Source organism: Schistocerca piceifrons, chromosome 5 (assembly GCF_021461385.2).
Source record: "Schistocerca piceifrons isolate TAMUIC-IGC-003096 chromosome 5, iqSchPice1.1, whole genome shotgun sequence".
Taxonomy (NCBI): Eukaryota; Metazoa; Arthropoda; class Insecta; order Orthoptera; family Acrididae; genus Schistocerca; species Schistocerca piceifrons.
Genome location: NC_060142.1, coordinates 186,817,448 through 186,837,475, shown reverse-complemented (window position 1 = coordinate 186,837,475; position 20,028 = coordinate 186,817,448). Strand labels below are relative to the sequence as shown.

Genomic DNA, 20,028 nt, shown 5'->3' with positions numbered 1-20,028 from the left:
AAACATAGTCTTCCAATGGTAATCACTTAAAAATGTTAACTAGACAAATGTATTCCCGAAACTTCATTGTTCTATATTTTCGTGTTGAGATTTTTTTCCCGTCAGTGTACGATAGGTTGCAGCTGGTGTTCCTGGTTACTACTGATGGATGTAGAAAGGTCTACCCGACGAAAGTAGATTCACACACAGCTAAACATTTGTAGAGTAGTTGTACTAGTATGCAGCCTACGGCATTACCAGGAAACTAACAGTACATTTCTTCTAAATTTAAAGATTCGGCCGGTGTAAGTCATTCTTCAGTGATCTGCACCAGCATCTCAACTGCAGAAACGGCGTTTCATATGCTAATCCGACCATTATTTGAAACACTTCCGAGGGTGTGCCACAGGCTGCACATTCATTTAATCTTTGTCCAGGATGTGTAATTAGTAGGCGAGAGCATTTGTAATTTGTATACGTTATTCTAAGTGCAAGTAAAATTACGTGCAAGTGGCCAAGTCTAGACATCATTTATTTACTGAGCTAAGGCTGGATGAGTTTACGGACAAATACCATTAAATAGCTTGTGTAATACGGTTCGTTGGTGGCACATCAAATCTCAACTGCCTAGTGTGAGTTTAGTGACATATACTATAGGTTATCGTGATTCACGAATAGTTAAACTAACTTCGCCTTTTGTAATTTACGAACATTTACCTTTCCTTCTTAGCTATTATTGAGTATTGTGACCCTTTTAGGGTAAACATAAAAGACCGAACCCAGTCTGGCAGACGCCTCCAGTGGCCGAGCGGTTCTAGGCGCTTCAGTCTGGAACTGCGCGACGGCTACGGTCGAAGTTTCGAATCCTGCCTCGGGCATGGATGTGTGTGATGTCCTTAGGTTAGTTAGGTTTAAGTAGTTCTAAGTTCTAGGGGACTGATTATCTCAGATGTTAAGTCCAATAGTGCTCAGAGCCATTTGAACCATTGTGAACCAGATTGGTACGGTACAATTATAACGCTTATTGATGAGCATCAACTGTGATTTCTTTTCAGATTACCTGAGCTCTTATATTGTGAACATCGTCATGTAGCTGTGCCACTCAGAACTGTGTGCCCTGTGACACATTCCAGTTTGTGTTGTTACGTGCCAAAATAACAGCTGACAAGATCTACGGAATAAACAATCTGTTTGCTGGAATTTACTTCTTAGTCAATTGTATATTCTATTTGTGAAATTTAACTGGTGGAACTTAGTATTTTACCACCACTAGTTCGACTAATATTTCAACTTGAATAGCGGTAAATGTGTTTCCTTAAACTATGAATCACTGATCTGCAATTTACATAAATTTATATTCAAGCAAGTATTATCATACTGCAGTTCACCCTTAACTACTTGTATATCTGGGTTGTAGTTAAGCATTAAGCTAACATGTGATCACATTTATATTCTTACCAAAGTAGATCTTTAAGGTGAGTTTAGTTTTCTTAAAATCATGTCTTAACGAGATGTACAATTGTTTGGTCAAGCTCGTCTTGGAATGTGAGCACATCCTCGTCAATTAACAACAATTATTTCTTGCTTTAATGTATGTATTGTTGTTAATAAATGTTTCAAATTATCGTTCCTCACGTTATTCACCCAGACCTCGCTCCACACCACCATTTGCTACAAATAAAACTTCCTATCAGATTAAAACTGTGTGCCGGACCAGGATTCGAATCAGATACTTCCGCCTTTGTCTGGCAAATGCTCTACCTACTGAGCTACCCGAGCATGAGGCACGACCAGTCCTCATAGGTTTACCTCATCGGGTATGAGGTACCTACCGAAGGAAATAAGACTGTGAGGACGGATCGCGAGTCGCACTAGGGTAGCTCAGTTAGATAGTTGGGCATCAGCTATTGGTCACGCAGTGCGCGGTAGCCAGTGTTTCCAAATTATGTACCATTCATGTTGCCTCTCGTAGCGTCTATTACATTGCTTCGTTATGCGAACAGAGATTTTTTTACACGTTCCTAAGTGTACAGAACAGTATAAACACCAACAGAATCCTAGACCTGAAAGAATACCGTGAAACTGGAATTCACCAAGGCTAACTAGCAAACAACAAGTAGAGATATTCAGAAATGGATAACTATCTATATGAAATTAACGAAGAGATGAAATCTACAGTGTACAACGTAATACGAGGGCGTTCAATAGGTAACGCAACACATCGTTTTCTTAAAACAAGCCGGTTTTATTCAGGATTGCAATAATTCCAATACACCTTATTATTTTCCACTCTCTTGGCTGCAAAATCCTATTTTTCAAACAATCACCATTCAATGCAACAGCCTTAAAAATTTCAAATGGCTCTAAACACTGTGGGACTTGACATATGAGGTCATCAGTCCCCTAAAACATAGAACTGTTTAAACCTAACTAACCTAAGGACATCACACACATCCATGCCCGAGGCAGGATTCGAACCCGCGACCGTAGCAGCCACGTGGTTCCGGACTGAAGGGCCTAGAACCGCTCATCCACAAAGGCCGGCACAACAGCCTTACGCCACCTCATTAGGAGATCCTGCGTGGCCACATGGTACCACTCCACTGGTCGACCTCAGAGACAACGACCTCACGTCGTTACGATAGCCTCATAACGCGCGACCAATTCCTGCAGATGGTCGTTCGTTGCTCTTCATAGTCTGCTGTTAGGTGGCAAGGGAGCCAGCTGGTACAGACCTTTGAGTACCCTGACTCATGTACAAGTGTGTCAGCACTACCAACAGCTGAGTCCAGCAGCGAGATGTTTGACTGCGATTCGTCGATCACCTCGAATGAGAGTATCCGCATGATCCAATATTGTAGGCGTTAACAGCTATGTGCGGCCGGCAGGCATGCGGGGAATCGGAATGGTTTGCGCGACCTGCGACGTTTGTTACGATGATGACAGGGGTTCGCCTAAGTACCACCATGCATTTGTCTACTACCAGGTCTCCGTAGACATTCCGCAAGTGCCTATGAATAATGGAATGCTCTGGCTTTCCGTTTAAGGAAACTGAATGACAGTTTTGTCCTTGGAACGCACTTCCTTTACTGACACTGTTTTGAAGACTGCTTATGGTGCTGCCATCCATCGGAACTATAGAGACTGAAGCGGGAATGTTCCACAATGTCCCATAATAAATTTCTGCATTCCTTCAACCGAAACTGGACCAGAAAGAAATTGTTTTTCTATAATTTATTGAAAGGTCCTCCTACTACAGATTCAATGTACTATTGCAAACATGAGATAACATTAGCAACGGGCTCTGTCTCCAATTTTACCGTTAGCCCAGTCGAGGGCAAGTCGATAAAAATGAGTGTCCTTAGCATGTAGGTTGAAGTTCCCAACGAGATAATGAAACTCAAGTTTCACCCTTATGGAAACGTTCGTGCAAATCAGAAAGATGTCTAGGCAGATCTTTATCTGTTCCCCGTCTCTAATCGAATAAGATCTATCAAAATGTAAGTTAAAAACTGTTTTCATCCGTATTGAGTAATGGGGCCAGGAAGAATACATGGCATAAATGGGGTAGCTACCAGCGTGTATAATATGTAATGGAACAGACCACTTAAACATTACATTACAGACGAAAATTCCCTGTTGAGCTCTAACAACTAAATCAAAACATTTATATTCTGACCTCGGAGCAGGAGTAAGTGGAGTACCGCTATCAAACAGTGCCACATCAGCTAAAAGTAATTCAGCTGCTGTTTGAGGTACCGAGACTGCAAACAATAAGCCAAAACACAGTAGTAACGTTACAAAGTTTTTAACCGAAAGTGCGTTTCCAGCTTTAGGCGTCCGTGGAATGAATCAGAGCGTTTTTAGGACGGGGAACACTAATACATTTCCTAACAGTCAAGCCAAGGCTAGCAGGTAAACAACCCGGCTTTCAAAGAGACATTGGCAGTCGCTTTCAGGGAGCTAATGACAAGCAACTCCGAAATTTCCGCGTTGATGTCGTTCAGAGTGAGACGCTAGCTTCGGAGCCAAGTTTTGAAAGGATGTCGGTAGTACGTTCAGCGAAAGCATCTGTGATTCACCACCTGAAACGAAATAAAAATCATAAATGGACACAGCTGAGTCTGCAAGTTCAGAAAAGCCGAGTCAAGTTTCGACTGACAAGTCTGAGGAAACAAAAGTACAATCACGAATGTAAACAACTGAGTCTGCAGGAACTTGTTCCGTGATTTTTAACACACTTGTGTGTTCCGTGGTTTTCCTAATGATTTTTCTCCTGCTAGTAGACTTTAGTAAGGAACGACGTATTTTCAAAGGATGGGTACTGCTATTGTTAAAAAAGAAACGACAGCCGCCATTTCTGCGAGATACCAAAAAATATTAATTCTGGCCAATATACGCTCTTGTAAGAAGCTGAATACATACTGTAAAAGGTGAGCACTGAGAAGAACGTTTTTCTGAAATAATAATTGTTATCTTAAAAGGTAAAATTTTTCTCCTTTCTGAAGAGAATATTATGCTCATCTTTCCTTTCCTAGTAATTACGATTCAATATGCAAGCAAGCAGAAGACTTAAGATTTTGAATGCTAGATAGTATTGTGCGATCCCTGTTTAATAACACAGTCTTTTGGAATGAACAGATTCTCTTTTGTGAAAAGCGAAAATTTGTGGAACTTGCCCTACCGACACAGACTATTACAGTTGTTCAGAATCATATCCGTCTGACTTGCTCTTCAATATCAGCGTCAAGAAATTTTCAGAGCTACATTACGACGCAGATCCTGAAAAGCTGTTTCTTAGGCTGGCTGCTAAGAAGAACTTAACTTTGGGTGCGTTCGATTACACTGCGGAGACGCCACGCACTAATGCAAAAGTAACAATTTACCCTTTTTCAGTCAAGAGGACAGTAATTAAGATCCACAGGACTAAATATGTTATTTTTGATGAAACACTTAGTTTCAATTTTGATATTCAAAAGTAGCACCAAAGGACACATTTATTTAAATCACTTAATACTAGGAAGGAAAGAGGACCAGGTAAGAGAAAAGAACAGTAGTTACAATTAATTTTACAGTGAAAAGTTTCGAGGCTACCTGTCTGTCTGTTCTTTTTGCTCTTATCAGGAAAATTTAATAATTTTTCTAGTGGCCAAGGGAGAGTAAAGAAAGCTTAGAAGCTACGATCTGTAGGGTCAACTTGAACCAAACGATAATTTAGGAAAAGAGAAGCGAAGCTTTATTCTCAGTCAAAAATCCAGACCTATCACATCACGAGCAACAAGCACAGACACCGGAACTGAGGAAGAGTACTTCACAACCACACAAGAGATAAATGATCTACCAAAATTATAAAATTTGTGCTTTAAATTTCACCAGAATTTCACCCATGCTGAAACTCACTGTCTCCTCCGGTTCTTATCAGCAGCATAAAACTGCAACAGTGAAATGGAAGAATTTCATTTTATTATTATTTTTTTCGTTAATAAAAGACAAGAAAACAAGTTTCTGTACGCATCATTGTGATTGGATGTAGTCAAAACATCACCAGTCATACATTTTAAAGAATCATAAATTTCAGCTTTAGACCAAAGAGAGGAAAATAATTTCAGAAATACAAACTCAAAAGTGACCGTTGCGGCCCCATGTAACTGAACTTGTTCCTTGTAATTTTATTTCCAGCTGAGAAAAAGTTAATTAAAGTAAAAAAAGATATAAAGTTCCTTTATCAACCAAAATAGTTACGTAAGTTAATTTTTCTCATCATCTAGGTTAAGTGTTTTAAAAAATGAGATAAAAAGCGCAGAAGCCAGGCCGAGAAGAGAATTAAGGAGAGCAAATGGAAGAGGTATAAAGAAAGGTAAGCCGGCACGTAAAAAATTAAAATAATTGATAGAGCAAATGCTCGCGAAAGGCAAATCTCCTGGGTTACAGTCACGTTAAGGTTCGTGCATGCTTATCTGTGGTGGCACTGCACACACATATACTATACATGATGCTGCGGAAATCTATTAGCAAATGATACTTTTGTACTTTATACAACACAGTGCTTATGTAGCTGCTGTGTGTCCAGGAGCTGTTGGTTCAAATGGCTCTGAGCACTATTGGACTTAACTTCTAAGGTCATCAGTCCCCTAGAACTTAGAACTAATTAAACCTAACTAACCTAAGGACATCACACACATCCATACCCGATGCAGGATTCCAATCTGCGACCGCAGCGGTCGCAGGTTCCAGACTGTAGCACCTAGAACCGCTCGGCCACCTCGGCCGGCAGGAGTTGTTGATGTTGATTTCTTTTCATATCAGTCCTTCCTTCCTCGAGCACTCGTTCTGTTTCTCTCTCCCTCTCTCTCTCTCTCTCTCTCTCTCTCTCTCTGTGTGTGTGTGTGTGTGAGTGTGTGTGTGTGTGCGTGTGTGTGTTTGTGGTGGTTTGTGGATGTTTATCCGTTAGTGTTTTCTGTAGAGCCCTTTTAGTGCGCTAAATAGTGTGTCATTGCTTAGGGTAACATAGTCGTTAGTAATCTGTTTCATTCTGGTAATGCCTTCTGTATGCGGAAGTTTTCTCCTGTTATATATTGATGGTGTAGGCTGTGATTGGATTTTAGTATTAATAAATGAGAATATACTTGTCATGGGAAACTTCAATGACCGATTGGATGAGAGTCCCACTAAAGATACAGTAGATACTGAGAGTTAAAATACCTTGAGTAACAGTGGAAAGGAGGTAAACAATTTGCCACAACGAATTACGGAAAACAAAGATCTTTTTTAAATATAGTGACATGAAAAAATTTACGTGGACAGCTCCACGCACAGATTCAATTACAGAGCTCATTCTCGTAAATAAAAAGGCGTGCGTAAGAAGGGTGTACAGAAGTTTGAACGCATCCTCAGATCACATTTTAGTGAGAAGTGACATAACTTTTTTTAAAAGATGGAAGAAACCACCCATAAGCAGCCAGTCGAAAGTAAGATTTGCGCCAATTCCAAGAATATCTTATCACAGTATTATGCCAAGAGAGACTAAATGAGAAATTTCGACGAAGCCGTTAAACAGTAACATAAATAGAGAATGGAATACTACTAAAGAAATTATAACGCACTCATCCGATGAAGCGTTAGGAATGAGGAAAATGAAATACTCTAAAGAGGATTAACGATTTGCAATCATCATATTAGCAAGTTAATACAAGGCAAAAAGAGGCATATCTAAAAACTTTGTTGTCACCTAATAATATGAATCACAGAGAGGATTATAAAAGTAAATCATCGTTAGTAAAGAAAGGAATCAGATTAATTAAACGGGAAAGTTGGAACCGAAATTTGAATGAAGTAGTACATGATATTAATAGAAGACAAAACGAAGCACGCAAAATCATGAAGTACTTGAACAAGAAAGAACGAGTTATTTTATAATTAAATGTAGTATTCGAAGAACAGTCATTAATTGAAATGTCTGTGGGCTGATAATGAAGAAGAACCACAAATAAACACCAATACCAACGACTCTGTAGATCTGATAACAATGTTAGATCTGCAAAATGTGATCAAAGAAACAGAAATCAAAAATCCGGCTGACTCTGATAATATAAACAAGGAGCTGATTAAATTAACATCTGATCAACTAAAAGATGGACACTCAAATTTTATGAATTTTTCTGGCTCAGCAGACATGTACCAGACGAGTGGACTGAAGAAAGGCATTAAATCACAATCCGAAAATTACAGCGGAATAATTCAATTAGATTGCTGCCATAAACTAAATGCTAAAATTGCAAACAAGAGATTAGTACCAGTAGTAGAAGCACTTATGTTAGAGTTTCTACATGGTTTTAAAGGAGGGAGATAATGTTCTCATGGTGTTTTCACTTTGTCACAAGATACCGAGATAGACTACTAACTTCGTATTTTTTAATAGTCTATGAAAAGACTTTTGGCATGGTAAAGCGGAAAATGCTATGGGAATTATTTAAGGGATTGAGAGTTCCAGCGCCTCTGATTACAGAAATTCATTCATTATATAAACGTAATAAAATAAGGATCTTTACTGTGAGAAATCAGACAGAACTTGCCGACATCAATCAAGAAGTCATCCAAGGCTGCCCAATGTCTCCCACGTTTTTTAATGTTTACAGTGACGATGTTATTCGTAAATCAAAATCTTAAACATGGCTGCAAATCAGGAGTTGTGTAAATCTGAAGAGGTTGAAAAATCAGCCAACCAGCTGAAAACACGAGTGTGTGTGTGTGTGTGTGTGTGTGTGTGTGTTTGCAACTGGTTGGTTGATTTCTCAACCACTTCATACATATATGTTTAATTTTATTTAATGACATATTAAAAAGTGATAATTTTAATTTAATGACAATGCTGTTTGCTGATGATCAGCAACTTGTTGGGTAATGGTTGTGTGGCATTATCTGATAAGCAGACATGCAATGATTACTTTTACTTTTAGGTCTCTGAGGGGTCCCGAATTTCTTGTTTCAAAATAGCTGCCTGCTTGCCCTGTATATACTGACTGACAAGAGTAGCATGTAAGTTCGTAAACACCTAATCTGATAAATGTAGCTTTTGATGTTTCTGAGGTCTGTTGTTTCCTCTGTGTTGTGTTGTTTCTTTTTTACCCTATTTGAAGCCCCTGTTTGTTTAAAATGTTGCCTATGTGTGAACTCTTTTATTGTTGTAGGTGAATTTGCGGCATTCTGCTTTGTGTATAGATTCTTGTTTTGTTGTGTACTGTGCGTCGATCATTTTCTCTATTTTGGATTCTTGTGTGTCGTTGTGTGAGGCCTTGTGTGCAGTTATAATATTGAACCACAAGTCGCTTTCGTATTGCTTTTTTTATTTTCTGCAGCATGAGGCTATGATACCCATTTTCCATTGCTATTTATGTTACTATGTTTCATTTCCGTGCGTAGTTTTGCTTGTTTTTAAGTGTTCTTTGGAGCATGAATCTGAAGCTTGCTCGTTTGAGTGTCAATGGATGGTTTGATTCATTGAAAATGATGGTGCTTGCGGCAGAGGGTTTCCCATATATTGTGAAAGTAATGCGTTCTTTATTCTTTGAGAGGTAAGATGCAGAAAATTTAATGGTTTGTCTGTTCCTGATCCTAACATGAAATGAATTGTAGATATAAATTGCTTATTTCATCGGTTTTATGTAAATCCATGATTTCTTGAGAGACATTGCTCTACATCTCAAATACAGAGTGTATAAGACATCTAAAGACCAGTTGAATAGTCCTATTCCGAGTCTTGTACGCTATCATTTTGGACATGTACTCTGAACATTCGCAGCATTTATCAAATGTCGTCTTAAAAATACACTTGTTCTCACATCGTAAATTACAGTTGTCAGATACGGAAGAATTGCATCGAAAGCACGCTGGTACATAATACCTGGAAATTGTGATCTTATCAGCGTTGCTGACGTACGTACTGGTGTGGTTGACGTCTGGATGTGCTTCCAGAGGTGAGATATTTAAGCGGTACCAGAGCAAAGCTACGGTACTCTGTGCAGACAGACTTCCAACATGACAGGTATGAATTACTGGCTGCGCCTTTCTAACATATATTTGCTTTCGTTAATTATAAAGTACGGACATTGTCTGATAATCGCAACGTTTTAGCGTACTATGATAGCTCAGACTAATTTGTCGCTTGGTATTGTACTGCATTATAGTAACCTGCGGGTCTTGAACGACTGTCACGTTACTACCATCGCTATCATTCAAATAAACCCACAGTATGTAAAAAATAAAATAATTTTGTTCTAAATCGTAAATATCAACAGAAGCACTAGGAACGAAGGAAATGAAGTACCAGATATTTTTGCGAATACAAGGATGGTTGTTCTATGTTTGACGCAATAATTATCTAATATCACAGGAGTAACGAGTTATGGTTTGTAGGTGCTGTCGAAGAAATGACGATGATATATTAGCTGCATTAGCGCATACTTGTTATTTAATACGTACTAGTTTTTTGGTTAGAAGTATTCTGTTCACCAACAATATTCTAATTACATCAATTTTGAGTGAACATATTAAAACATAAGATTCATTCTATCGCATAGTGAAGGAGAAATTTGATCAACACTGATGCATAATACAGTCAGGTGACAAAAATTTATGGCATAGCGGTGTACACATGTACGGTTGGGTTTAGTATCGCGTACACCGTATATAAGAGGGCAGTTCATTGCTGAAGCTGTCATTTGCACTCAGATGATTCATGTAAAAAGGCTTACGACGTGATTATGGCTACACGATTGGAATTAACAGAATGTGACGACGGAATTATTTGCAGTGAGACGCAAGGAACTTCTGCAATCGTTAGAGGATTCAGTATTCCGGGATCCACTGTGTCAAGAGTGTGCCGAGGTTAACAAATTTCAAACATTACCTCAAACCGCAGACAACACAACGGATGAAATAATCACAAAAATTAATGTGGGACGTACGACGAACGTATCCGTTTGAATAGTGCTGCGAAATTTGGTGTCAGTGAGCAATGCCAGCAGACGACCGATGCGAGTGCCTTAGCTAAAAGCACGACATCGCATGCAGTGCCTTTCCTTGGCTCGTGATCATATCGGTTGGACCCTAGATGACTCACCGAGCGGGGTGGCGCAGTGGTTAGACACTGGACTCGCATTCGGGAGGACGACGGTTCAATCCCGCGTCCGGCCATCCTGATTTAGGTTTTCCGTGATTTCCCTAAATCACTTCAGGCAAATGCCGGGATGGTTCCTCTGAAAGGGCACGGCCGACTTCCTTCCCAATCCTTCCCTAATCCGATGAGACCGATGACCACTCTGTCTGGTCTCCTTTCCCAAACCAACCAACCAACCAACCCTAGATGACTGGAAAACCGTGGCCTGGTCAGATGAGTTCCAATTTCAGTTGGTAAGACATGATGGTAGGGTTCGAGCATGGCGCAGATCCCTCAAAGCTAAGGACGGAAGTCACCAACAAGGCACTGTACAAGCTGGTGTAGCCTCATAATGTGCGGACTATTTTAGCATTTAATGGACTGGGTCCTCTGGTCCAACTAAACCTATAGTTGACTGAAATTGGTTATGTTCGACTATTTGGAGACCACTTGCAGCCATTCATGGACTTCAACTTCCCAGACAACGATGCCACAATTGTTCGCGACTGTGTTAAAGAACACTCTGGAAAATTCGAGCGAATGATCTGCCCACCCACTTTGTCGGACATGAATCTTATCGAACATTTATGGAACATAATCTAGGGGTCAGTTCGTGTACAAAATCCTTTTCGCAATTATTATGGATGCCTATACAAGCAGCGTGGCTCAATATTTTTGCAAGAGACTTCCACTGACTTGTTGAGTCCATGCCACGTCGAATTACTGGACTACGCCAGGCAAAAGGAGGTCCAGCATAGTATTAGGAGGTATCCCGTAACTTTTGTCACGTAAGTGTATAGAAAAAGCAAATTACTGAAGTTTTTTCATACGTGGGAAATGAAAATTTAGCTGCAGAGAATTGGAGACAGTATACTGCTTGACATTTTATTTTAGTACATAAGCTTATTTCTGCTTTACTGTCTTCATCAGTATATCGGCACACGTGTTGATGAACGCAATAAAGCTGAAATAAGCTTATATACTAGAGTAAAATATCAGGCACCACACTGTCTCCAGTTCTCAGCATAATGTCCTACTGTGACACATGATATGCTGCGGGTTCCACTATAAAGGAAATTTAGCTGATAACCAATAGGAGATGCACATTTAAGATGACGAAACACTAGCTCGGAGAAAATTCGTTGTACCCTACTTTCCTTCATGCATATTGTAGAAGTAAGTTCAATAGGAGAAATATAATATTTCGTTATGCTTTCAGGACTACCACTTCTTGCTACTGTGATCTTGGCGGTGTTGGCTGGAGGCGGTAATGCAGCAACCATCCGCAGGCTGACTGTTGTAAGTGTTTACCACCTGTAATCATTTTATTAAGTGGGTTTAGTGATAATAACCCAAACTGCTCTTTTATCTTGACATAAACTGGACCTCAATAACTGCGCATACTCCAATGTTACTATCTCTCTGTTCCATCAGCAATTAAAGCGACATACCCACCTATAGATCAATTGATAAAAAATTAAATATTAATAAGCATACGAATAGTGCTTGTATTAATTTATTTGTTGAGTCAACATAAATGATACCAATTGTAGCAATTTATGTTCACGTTACACTGAGCAAATCATTAGTGGCTACTAACCAAGGGAGAAGGAAAAATAATCTCGGGAAATATTTGTACCGCTCCTACATTTTATTCTTGTGCTGGAGAATGCAGTTCTTATGCATGTTATACGGCTGTTTATAAAATGATGAATTATCTCTATGTATTGCTTCATACAATGGCGACTCCTTTAGTATCGATGGCTGGATACCAAAATCCAGCATAGCCAATAATGAACTTGGTAACCTACTATGTATGAAGTTCTGATATCCTCTTCCACAAGCTACACCGATCTGCTCGTCAAATTAACAGTGCACAGATTCCGCTTATATTTTACGCGAGATGATATGCGTAGTCTACAATCAGCGTCACAATTTTTCAAGGTAAATGTAATGAAAGTAAAATGCTCATTGTGTTTGCCTGAAGCTACCACCAACGGAAAAAATGTTTTGTAGTACATGGCAGTTGGGGGTATTCACCTTATAGTTCAAGTACACAAGTCAATGATAGTACGATGCCTCGGAAAGTCTAGAAGTGAATAGTTATTTTCATGGTGTTATCCCGGGTACTAATATCACAAGAATGAATTCACGACTCCACTTGAATTACAATAAAAACTATATTATTAACTCATGGATCAATTGAAAAAGGTCGAAAGTATTTTATGGTCGTGACAGTATGACGTCTATGAACATAAAATATGCGCAAAAGCATAATAGTTTTAAGTGATGGGTATCAATCAACTCACACTTCTGGCGTTAGCAGTGCGCCTTTTAGCATATCATAACATAATGTATCACTTTCTCATAGAGGTAAGTGGCGTGAAAGTAGTAAACGTAGTTGCTTCAGTATTAACTCCACAGCTATAGACTTTGCGACACAAGTACATAGATGTCACGAGAAATTCATCAACATCATATTCTGCGATGGAGTTCGTCACAGCTGTTATACATATTCAATCTCTGTTCCACCGTTTGAACGTGAATTAATAAACAGAGTCGTTGGTATAGAATCTTGGCATCAGTTATGTAGCATTCAGTTATTTAGCTATGAGATACAGTTGAAAGTCCCACAATCTCATATCATTCACGGTCAAGTCTCGTGATTAAGTGGTTCCTTACACAACTTACAGCCTCATACCTACACCTAATAACTTTATATACAATACGGAGGAGATAAGGTTATACAAATGCTACTATGAAATAATGATAAAATCATTGATCTTACCATAGCATGTTAACATTTAAATAATACAAATTGCAATTTCGCATCCAGCGGAATAAGAAAGCCGGCATTTAGATTTTCAATCAGTGTGAGTAAATCACACGTTTGATGTGATACACATGCTATGCTGAACAACACTGAATTTCTTTCAGATGAGTGCGACATGCCAGGGAGCGTCCGGTCCATTTCCGAATCCAAACAGCTGCAGAAGCTTCCTACAGTGCGAGCCATCAGGTGTCGCAACGGTCGTCCCATGCCCGGCAAATCTCGAGTTCAATCCAAAGCTGAGAGTTTGTGACTTCCCAGAGAGAGCTGGTTGCTCCTCATCCTCGTCTCCACCTGCTGACGACGACAATGGAAATGGTGAGGGATCAGGCGATAATGGTGGTCCTGAACCAGCGCCACCATCTGGCGAAGTCCCCACTTGTCCACCTTGGAATCCAGAGGATGTCACCCAACTGCCCAATCCGAATGATTGTAGCAGTTTCTACAAATGTGACGAGAATGGCGTTGCTTGGGTCATTTCATGCCCAGCCGGTCTGGAATATAGTGCAGAGCTGAGAGTGTGTGATTACCCAGAAAACGCTGGTTGCTCATCATCGTCACCAAGCAACCCGTCTGATGATACACCTTCTGAGGGGAGTCAAGATAACGGAAGTTCTGATGCAGGTAATGGGGTAAGCCCGAATCCACCAGCTGGAGACGCTCCTTCTTGTCCTGCGTGGGATCCAAATGATGTCACACAGCTGCCCAATCCGAGTGACTGCAGCAGCTTCTACAAGTGTGACGAGAATGGTGTTGCTTGGCTCATACCGTGCCCAGCTGGACTAGAGTACAATTCAAAGCTGAGAGTGTGTGATTACCCCGAGAGTGCTGGTTGCTCATCGTCAGCTGCTCCAAGTAATCCATCTGGCGACGATTCCTCTAATGGCGGTCAGGACAATGGAAATTCTGGCTCTGGTAATGGTGAAATCCCACAGGAACCAGCCGCAGATTCTCCCACATGTCCGGCTTGGAATCCAGATGACGTCACCCAGTTGCCTAACCCCAGCGACTGTAACAGCTTCTACAAGTGCGACGAGAACGGAATTGCCTGGTTGATACCGTGTCCAGCGGGCCTGCAATACAACGTTGAGCTGAGGGTGTGCGATTACCCTGAGAGCTCTGGGTGCTCTGTGTGATATTCAGCAACGTTGTAGATGATACTCGCGGCTGAATTATTCTCAAGTGAAATGTGATCAGTTCTCATGTGACTAATATTTAGTCTTACCTAAAGATACTTCTGTTGTTGAATAATTTATTTTGTATTAATTTATCATACCCATTACTTTACACTTTGAGTGTAATCTGACTGCTACGGTCCTAAAATCATAATAAACAGACTGTCCGATGTTTAAAGCTATTTCATTGAACTACATGTTTTATGTGTTTTGATCCTTACATACAGCAGAATATAATTTGTATGAGATTTTGCAGTTTCAACATTTTGTTAACAAGGAACAAGAAATATTTCACTGTGCATTTGCCAATGAATCCTTTGGCAGTTGCAATAAATTTGTTTGGCGATTATTTTCGAACCAACTGGTTCATTTTCAGGCCTGGCCTATGGAGGCTGCACTGAAAGTGCTTCCTCCTAACATTAAACATCAAAATAGCAATATATGCTTTATATAATGTCTGCAGAATGCCAGTCACAATGTGCTTCTTACGAAGTTTGATTTTGAATTGGTAAGAGGCACATGCGGATCTTGTCAATCCTCTCTGTGAACATTTTATAAAACGTGTATAACCACTTTGATGTTTATTATTAAGATGAAGCCCTTTCAATTCAGCTTCAGTAGGCCAGGCTTGAAAATGAACCAGCTGGTTCGAAACTAGTCCCCAAACAAATGCACTGCAAATGTTGAAAGATTAGTTAAGGAACACTTTTTGTAACTTCTACCAGACTAGTAATCCATTGGCTGTGGCTGAAGATACTTTTGTGGCCAACTGTTACCTTGTCCCACTTTTATCCTTTTGCCTGACACTTCTCACACAATATAAACAAATCAGAGGTAGTATAACCGAAAATGAGAACGTTTACATTCAAGCATTACGCACAAAGCATCTACAGACCTACTAACAGCCAGTGTCAAGCAACAAATAGTTTGAAGAAAGTTGTGAGAGTATGTGAACACCTGTAAAACTTGTGATTGTGCCCATAAATCAAGGAACAAAACCACTTAATCTTGAATTCACTAACAGGCAGCATTGTTTCTAGGGAAACAGATATCTGCCTGTGAGACTAAAACGTAGTTTCATTCTGTATAGACACAGAATGTAGACTATTACTCATAGTTGTGTTTATTATTTTAATTAATACTTCGGAGGTTTGCACGTAATCCAGCTGTAAACGCCGGAAATTCATAACAAAAAAGGGGTGTCACATATTTTAGAGCTGATTCACTGAACCATCACCCTGATGTCTTTTAGTTCTTGCCTACAGGAGAATATAACATTGTCTGTATTGAGGTCGAAGTTGAGTGTGACAGTGACGTCATCCGGTCGCGTATAACAAGTGTTGGAGAAACCGAGTTAATTGTTGGATGTTTTTACTGGCCACCCGGTTATGTTGTGACAGTTCTAGAGTCACTCAAAAAATTCTACGGTCAATACCGCGTAAATACTCAGATCATGTGGTACTAGTTGGAGGCGTCTTTAACCTGCGGAGTATAGACTGGGGTCTCTATGGATTCATTATAGGGGGTCGGGGGGGGGATGGGGAGGGGGGCGTACAGACAGTCAATCGAAATACTTTTGAAAATGTTTCCTGAAAACTGTCTTGAACAGCTAGCTCGGCAGCCCATACGCAATTGAAATATCTTAGACCCTCTGTCTACAAATAGGGAGGACCTTATCGACAATGTCGGTATAGAATCGGGGATTAACGATCGTGAAGTCATTATAACAACAACGATTACGGAAGTTAATAAATCAGTCAAGAAGGCTAGGAGAGTGTTTCTGCTGGTTAGAGTAGATAAGCAGTTATTAACATCTCACTTAGAGAGTGAATTGGCGTCATTTAGTACCACAAGATGGATGTAGTGGAATTATGGGCAAACTTTAAGCAGATTATAATTGTGGACTGGAGAGCTATGTGCCTAGTAAGTAGGTAATGAATGGAAAAGATCCATCCTGGCTTAATAACGAAATTCAGTGGATGCAGAGGAAACAGTGGCTTTTGCACTCTCAGTTCAAAAGGGTACGCATAAATGAGGACAAGCGAAAGTAATTAGAGATTAGTGCATCTGTGAAAAGGTCTATGCGCGAAGCATGCAACAACCACCACTATGACGCCTCAGAAAAAAATATGGGAGGGAACTGGAGAAATTTTGGGATGTACGTAAAATCGCTAAGTGAGTCTAAGGCATCCATTCAGTCCGGTGTGTCAATTAAAGACAGCAAAACAAAAGCCGAAGTTTTAAATTTCATATTAAAAAGATCATTCACGCAGGAGAATTGTATGCACATAGTGTGATCTGACCACTGGAGAGACTCCCTTATGGACGACATGGTTCGATTCCTGCCTCGGGCATGGATGTGTGTGATGTCCTTAGGTTAGTTAGGTTTAAGTAGTTCTAAGTTCTAGGGGACTGATGACCTCAGAAGTCCCATAGTGCTCAGAGCCATTTGCACCCTTTTTGACGACATGGTAATAACAAAACCTGGCGTAGAGAAACAACTGAAAGCAAATAAATCAGCAGGTCACGATGGAATTCCAGTTCGGTTTTACCAAGAGCACTTAACGGCATTATCCCTGACCTAGCTTGCATTTATAGTGAATCTTTCGCCCAGCACTAAGTCCCAAGTGACTGGAAAAAAGAGCAGATGACTTCAGTGTGTAAGGAGAGGAAAAGAACGGACCCGCAAAATTACAGACCAACATCCCAAACTTCCGTTTTCTGCAGAATCTTTGAACAAATTCTTAGTTCGAATATAACAAAATTTCTTGAGACTGAGAAGCTTATGTCCGCGAAGCAGCATGATTTAGAAAGCATCGCTCGTGCGAAGCTCAGCTTGCCCTCAAATGAGATAGCGAGAACTATGGATGTAGGGCAACAGGGAGGTTCCATGCTTCTAGATTTCCGGAAAGCATATGGCACGGTGCCCCATTACAGGTTGTTAACGACGGTACGAGCGCATTGAATAAGTTCACAGATACGGGACTGGCCTGAAGACGTCATAAAAAATAGAAACCGGTAGGTTGTCCTCGACAGCGTGTGTTCATCAGAGACAAAGGTATCATCAGGAGTGCTTCAGGAAGTGTGATACCAACGCTGTTGTTCGCTATATACACAAATGATTTGGCGGACAGGGTACGCAGTAATCTGCGGTTATATGCTGATGATGCTGCGGTGTACGTTAAAGTGTCGACGTATTTTGTAGGAAGGTACAAGACGACTTATATAAAATTTCCAGTTCGTGTGATGAATGGCAGCTAGTCCTAAATGAGGAAAAATGTACATTAATGTGGATGAGTCAGAAGAACAAATCTGTAATATTTGGATACTGTAATATTCGGATACGGTATTACTAGTAAGCTGCTTGATACAGTCAAGTCGTTTAAATATCCTGGCATTACGCTGCAAAGCGATATGAAATGGGAAAAGCACCTGAAAACTGTGGCAGGGAAGGCAAGTGGTCGGTTTCGGTTTATTGGGAGAATTTTAGAAAAGAGTGGTTCACCTGTGAAGGAGACCGCATACAAGACGCTTGTGCGACTTATTATTGATTACTACTAGAGTGTTTTGGATGCGTGCCAGGTCTGATTGAAGAAAGACATCGAAGCAATTCAGAGTTGGGCCGCTAGAATTGTTACCGGTAGGTTCGAACAACACATAAGTGTTACGGACATGCTTCGGGAACTCACATGGGAATCCCTGGAGGGAAGGCGGAGTTCTTTCCGAGAACCGCTATTGAGAAAACTTAGAGAATCGATTTTTGAAGCAGACTGACGAATTATTCTATTGCCGACAACATTCATTGCGCGTAAGGATTACGAAGACAAGATATGAGAATTTAGGGCTTTTACGGAGGCATATAGAGAGTCGTTTTTCCCTGGCTCTATTTGCGAGTGGAACAAAAAAGGAAATGACAAGTTTTGGTACAGGGTACCTTCCGCCACACACCGTGCGGTGGCTTGCGGAGTATCGATGTAGATGTAGTTGTACACAATGTCCGTAAGTCTTATAACCCATCCTGTAGTGTTAATAAAGTTTCTGTCATGCATTCATACCACTATCTGTCTTTCATCCTTTGGTTAACGGCTATCACGCAACGTAGTAAACGAATCAAAGGTAGAGAAAGTGAAAACGAGGAATTTTCTGTTTAAATGACAAATACAAAGCATGTTCAGATTTGCTAATATTCACTATCAAGCAGCTTATAGTACCAAGAAAGCTATAAAAAATGTGAAGATATATGAAGTTTGTAATTAGATCCATAACACAAGAACGTAAACCACTTAACAATAGATGTGCAGAAAAGTTCAGTACTGTAACTGAGGAAACAAGCATTTGCTTGTTAGTCTAAACATAGTTCTCTTCTGTACGGACACAGAATGTTGATTAACAGCATTATTCCTTCGAATTTTATGAACAAGGATATTTGTTGGAGAAATGTGCAAAATATAAGCTGAAGAATAGCAAAAGTATGAGGTTAATGAATGTTTGGAAGGTCCTTATGGAGTTATTGGTTACGTCGGATAGATTTTTTTTTTTTAATACTGGGAGCGAGTGGGTAGAAAAGCTAGTACAAAGTCACTGAAATAAGAAAGAATCACGGCAACTGGATGGAAACATGAAGCCAAATCGTCCCGAATGTAACCACAGTATTCATAAACGGTAAATTTCCTGGCCTCTCACGTTACTATCATCAGCTGTCAGAAGCGTGCCTAACCACATTTTGCAGCGTGCACCACTATAAGTGCAAGAATAGAGACAGTGAGGTTGCGGAAGGTAGCAACAGCGATGTGAAGCCATCCCGAGTCCAGTGCGTTGGCTAACTGTGTTAGAGTCTACATCTACATCGATACTCTGTAAATCACATTGAATTGCCTGGCAGAGGGTTCATAGAACCACCATCACAATTCTCTATTATTCCAATCTCGTATAGCGCGCGGAAAGAACGATCACCTATATCTTTCCGGATGAGCTCTGATTTCCCTTATTTTATCGTGGTGATCGTTCCTCCCTATGTAGGTCGCTGTCAACAAAATATTTTCGCATTCTGAGGAGAAAGTTGGTGATTGAAATTTCGTGAGAAGTTTCCGTCGCAACGGATAACGCCTTTCTTTTAATGATGTCCAGCCCTAATCCTGCATCATTTCTGTGACACTTTCTCCCATACTTCGCGATAATACAAAACGTGCTGCCTTTGTTTGAACTTTTTCGACGTACTCCGTGAGTCCTGTCTGGTAAGGATCCCACACCGCGCAGCAGTATTCTAAAAGTGGACGGACAAGCGAAGTGTAGGCAGTCTTCTTACTAAATCTGTTATATTTTCTAAGTGTCCTGCCAATAAAACGCGGTCTTTGGTTAGTCTTCCCCACACATTTTCTATGTGTTTCTAC

The 20,028-nt window shown here is 40.3% G+C and overlaps 1 protein-coding gene across 1 annotated transcript; it reads left to right on the top strand.

The window, feature by feature from the left end:
• Nucleotides 1–9,513: 9,513 nt before the first annotated feature.
• On the top strand, nt 9,514–14,599 carry LOC124798872 (chondroitin proteoglycan 2-like). The gene is made up of 3 exons (XM_047262405.1): nt 9,514–9,520; nt 11,853–11,932; nt 13,571–14,599. The coding sequence occupies exons 1-3, from the start codon at nt 9,514–9,516 to the stop codon at nt 14,597–14,599; spliced, it is 1,116 nt and encodes a 371-aa protein (XP_047118361.1).
• Nucleotides 14,600–20,028: the final 5,429 nt, after the last annotated feature.

Bases quoted from the DNA above. Each gene is read 5' to 3' on its own strand.
- LOC124798872 (XM_047262405.1), top strand. The intron at 11,933-13,570 runs GTAAGTGTTTAC...AATTTCTTTCAG, and splicing joins CCATCCGCAGGCTGACTGTT to ATGAGTGCGACATGCCAGGG.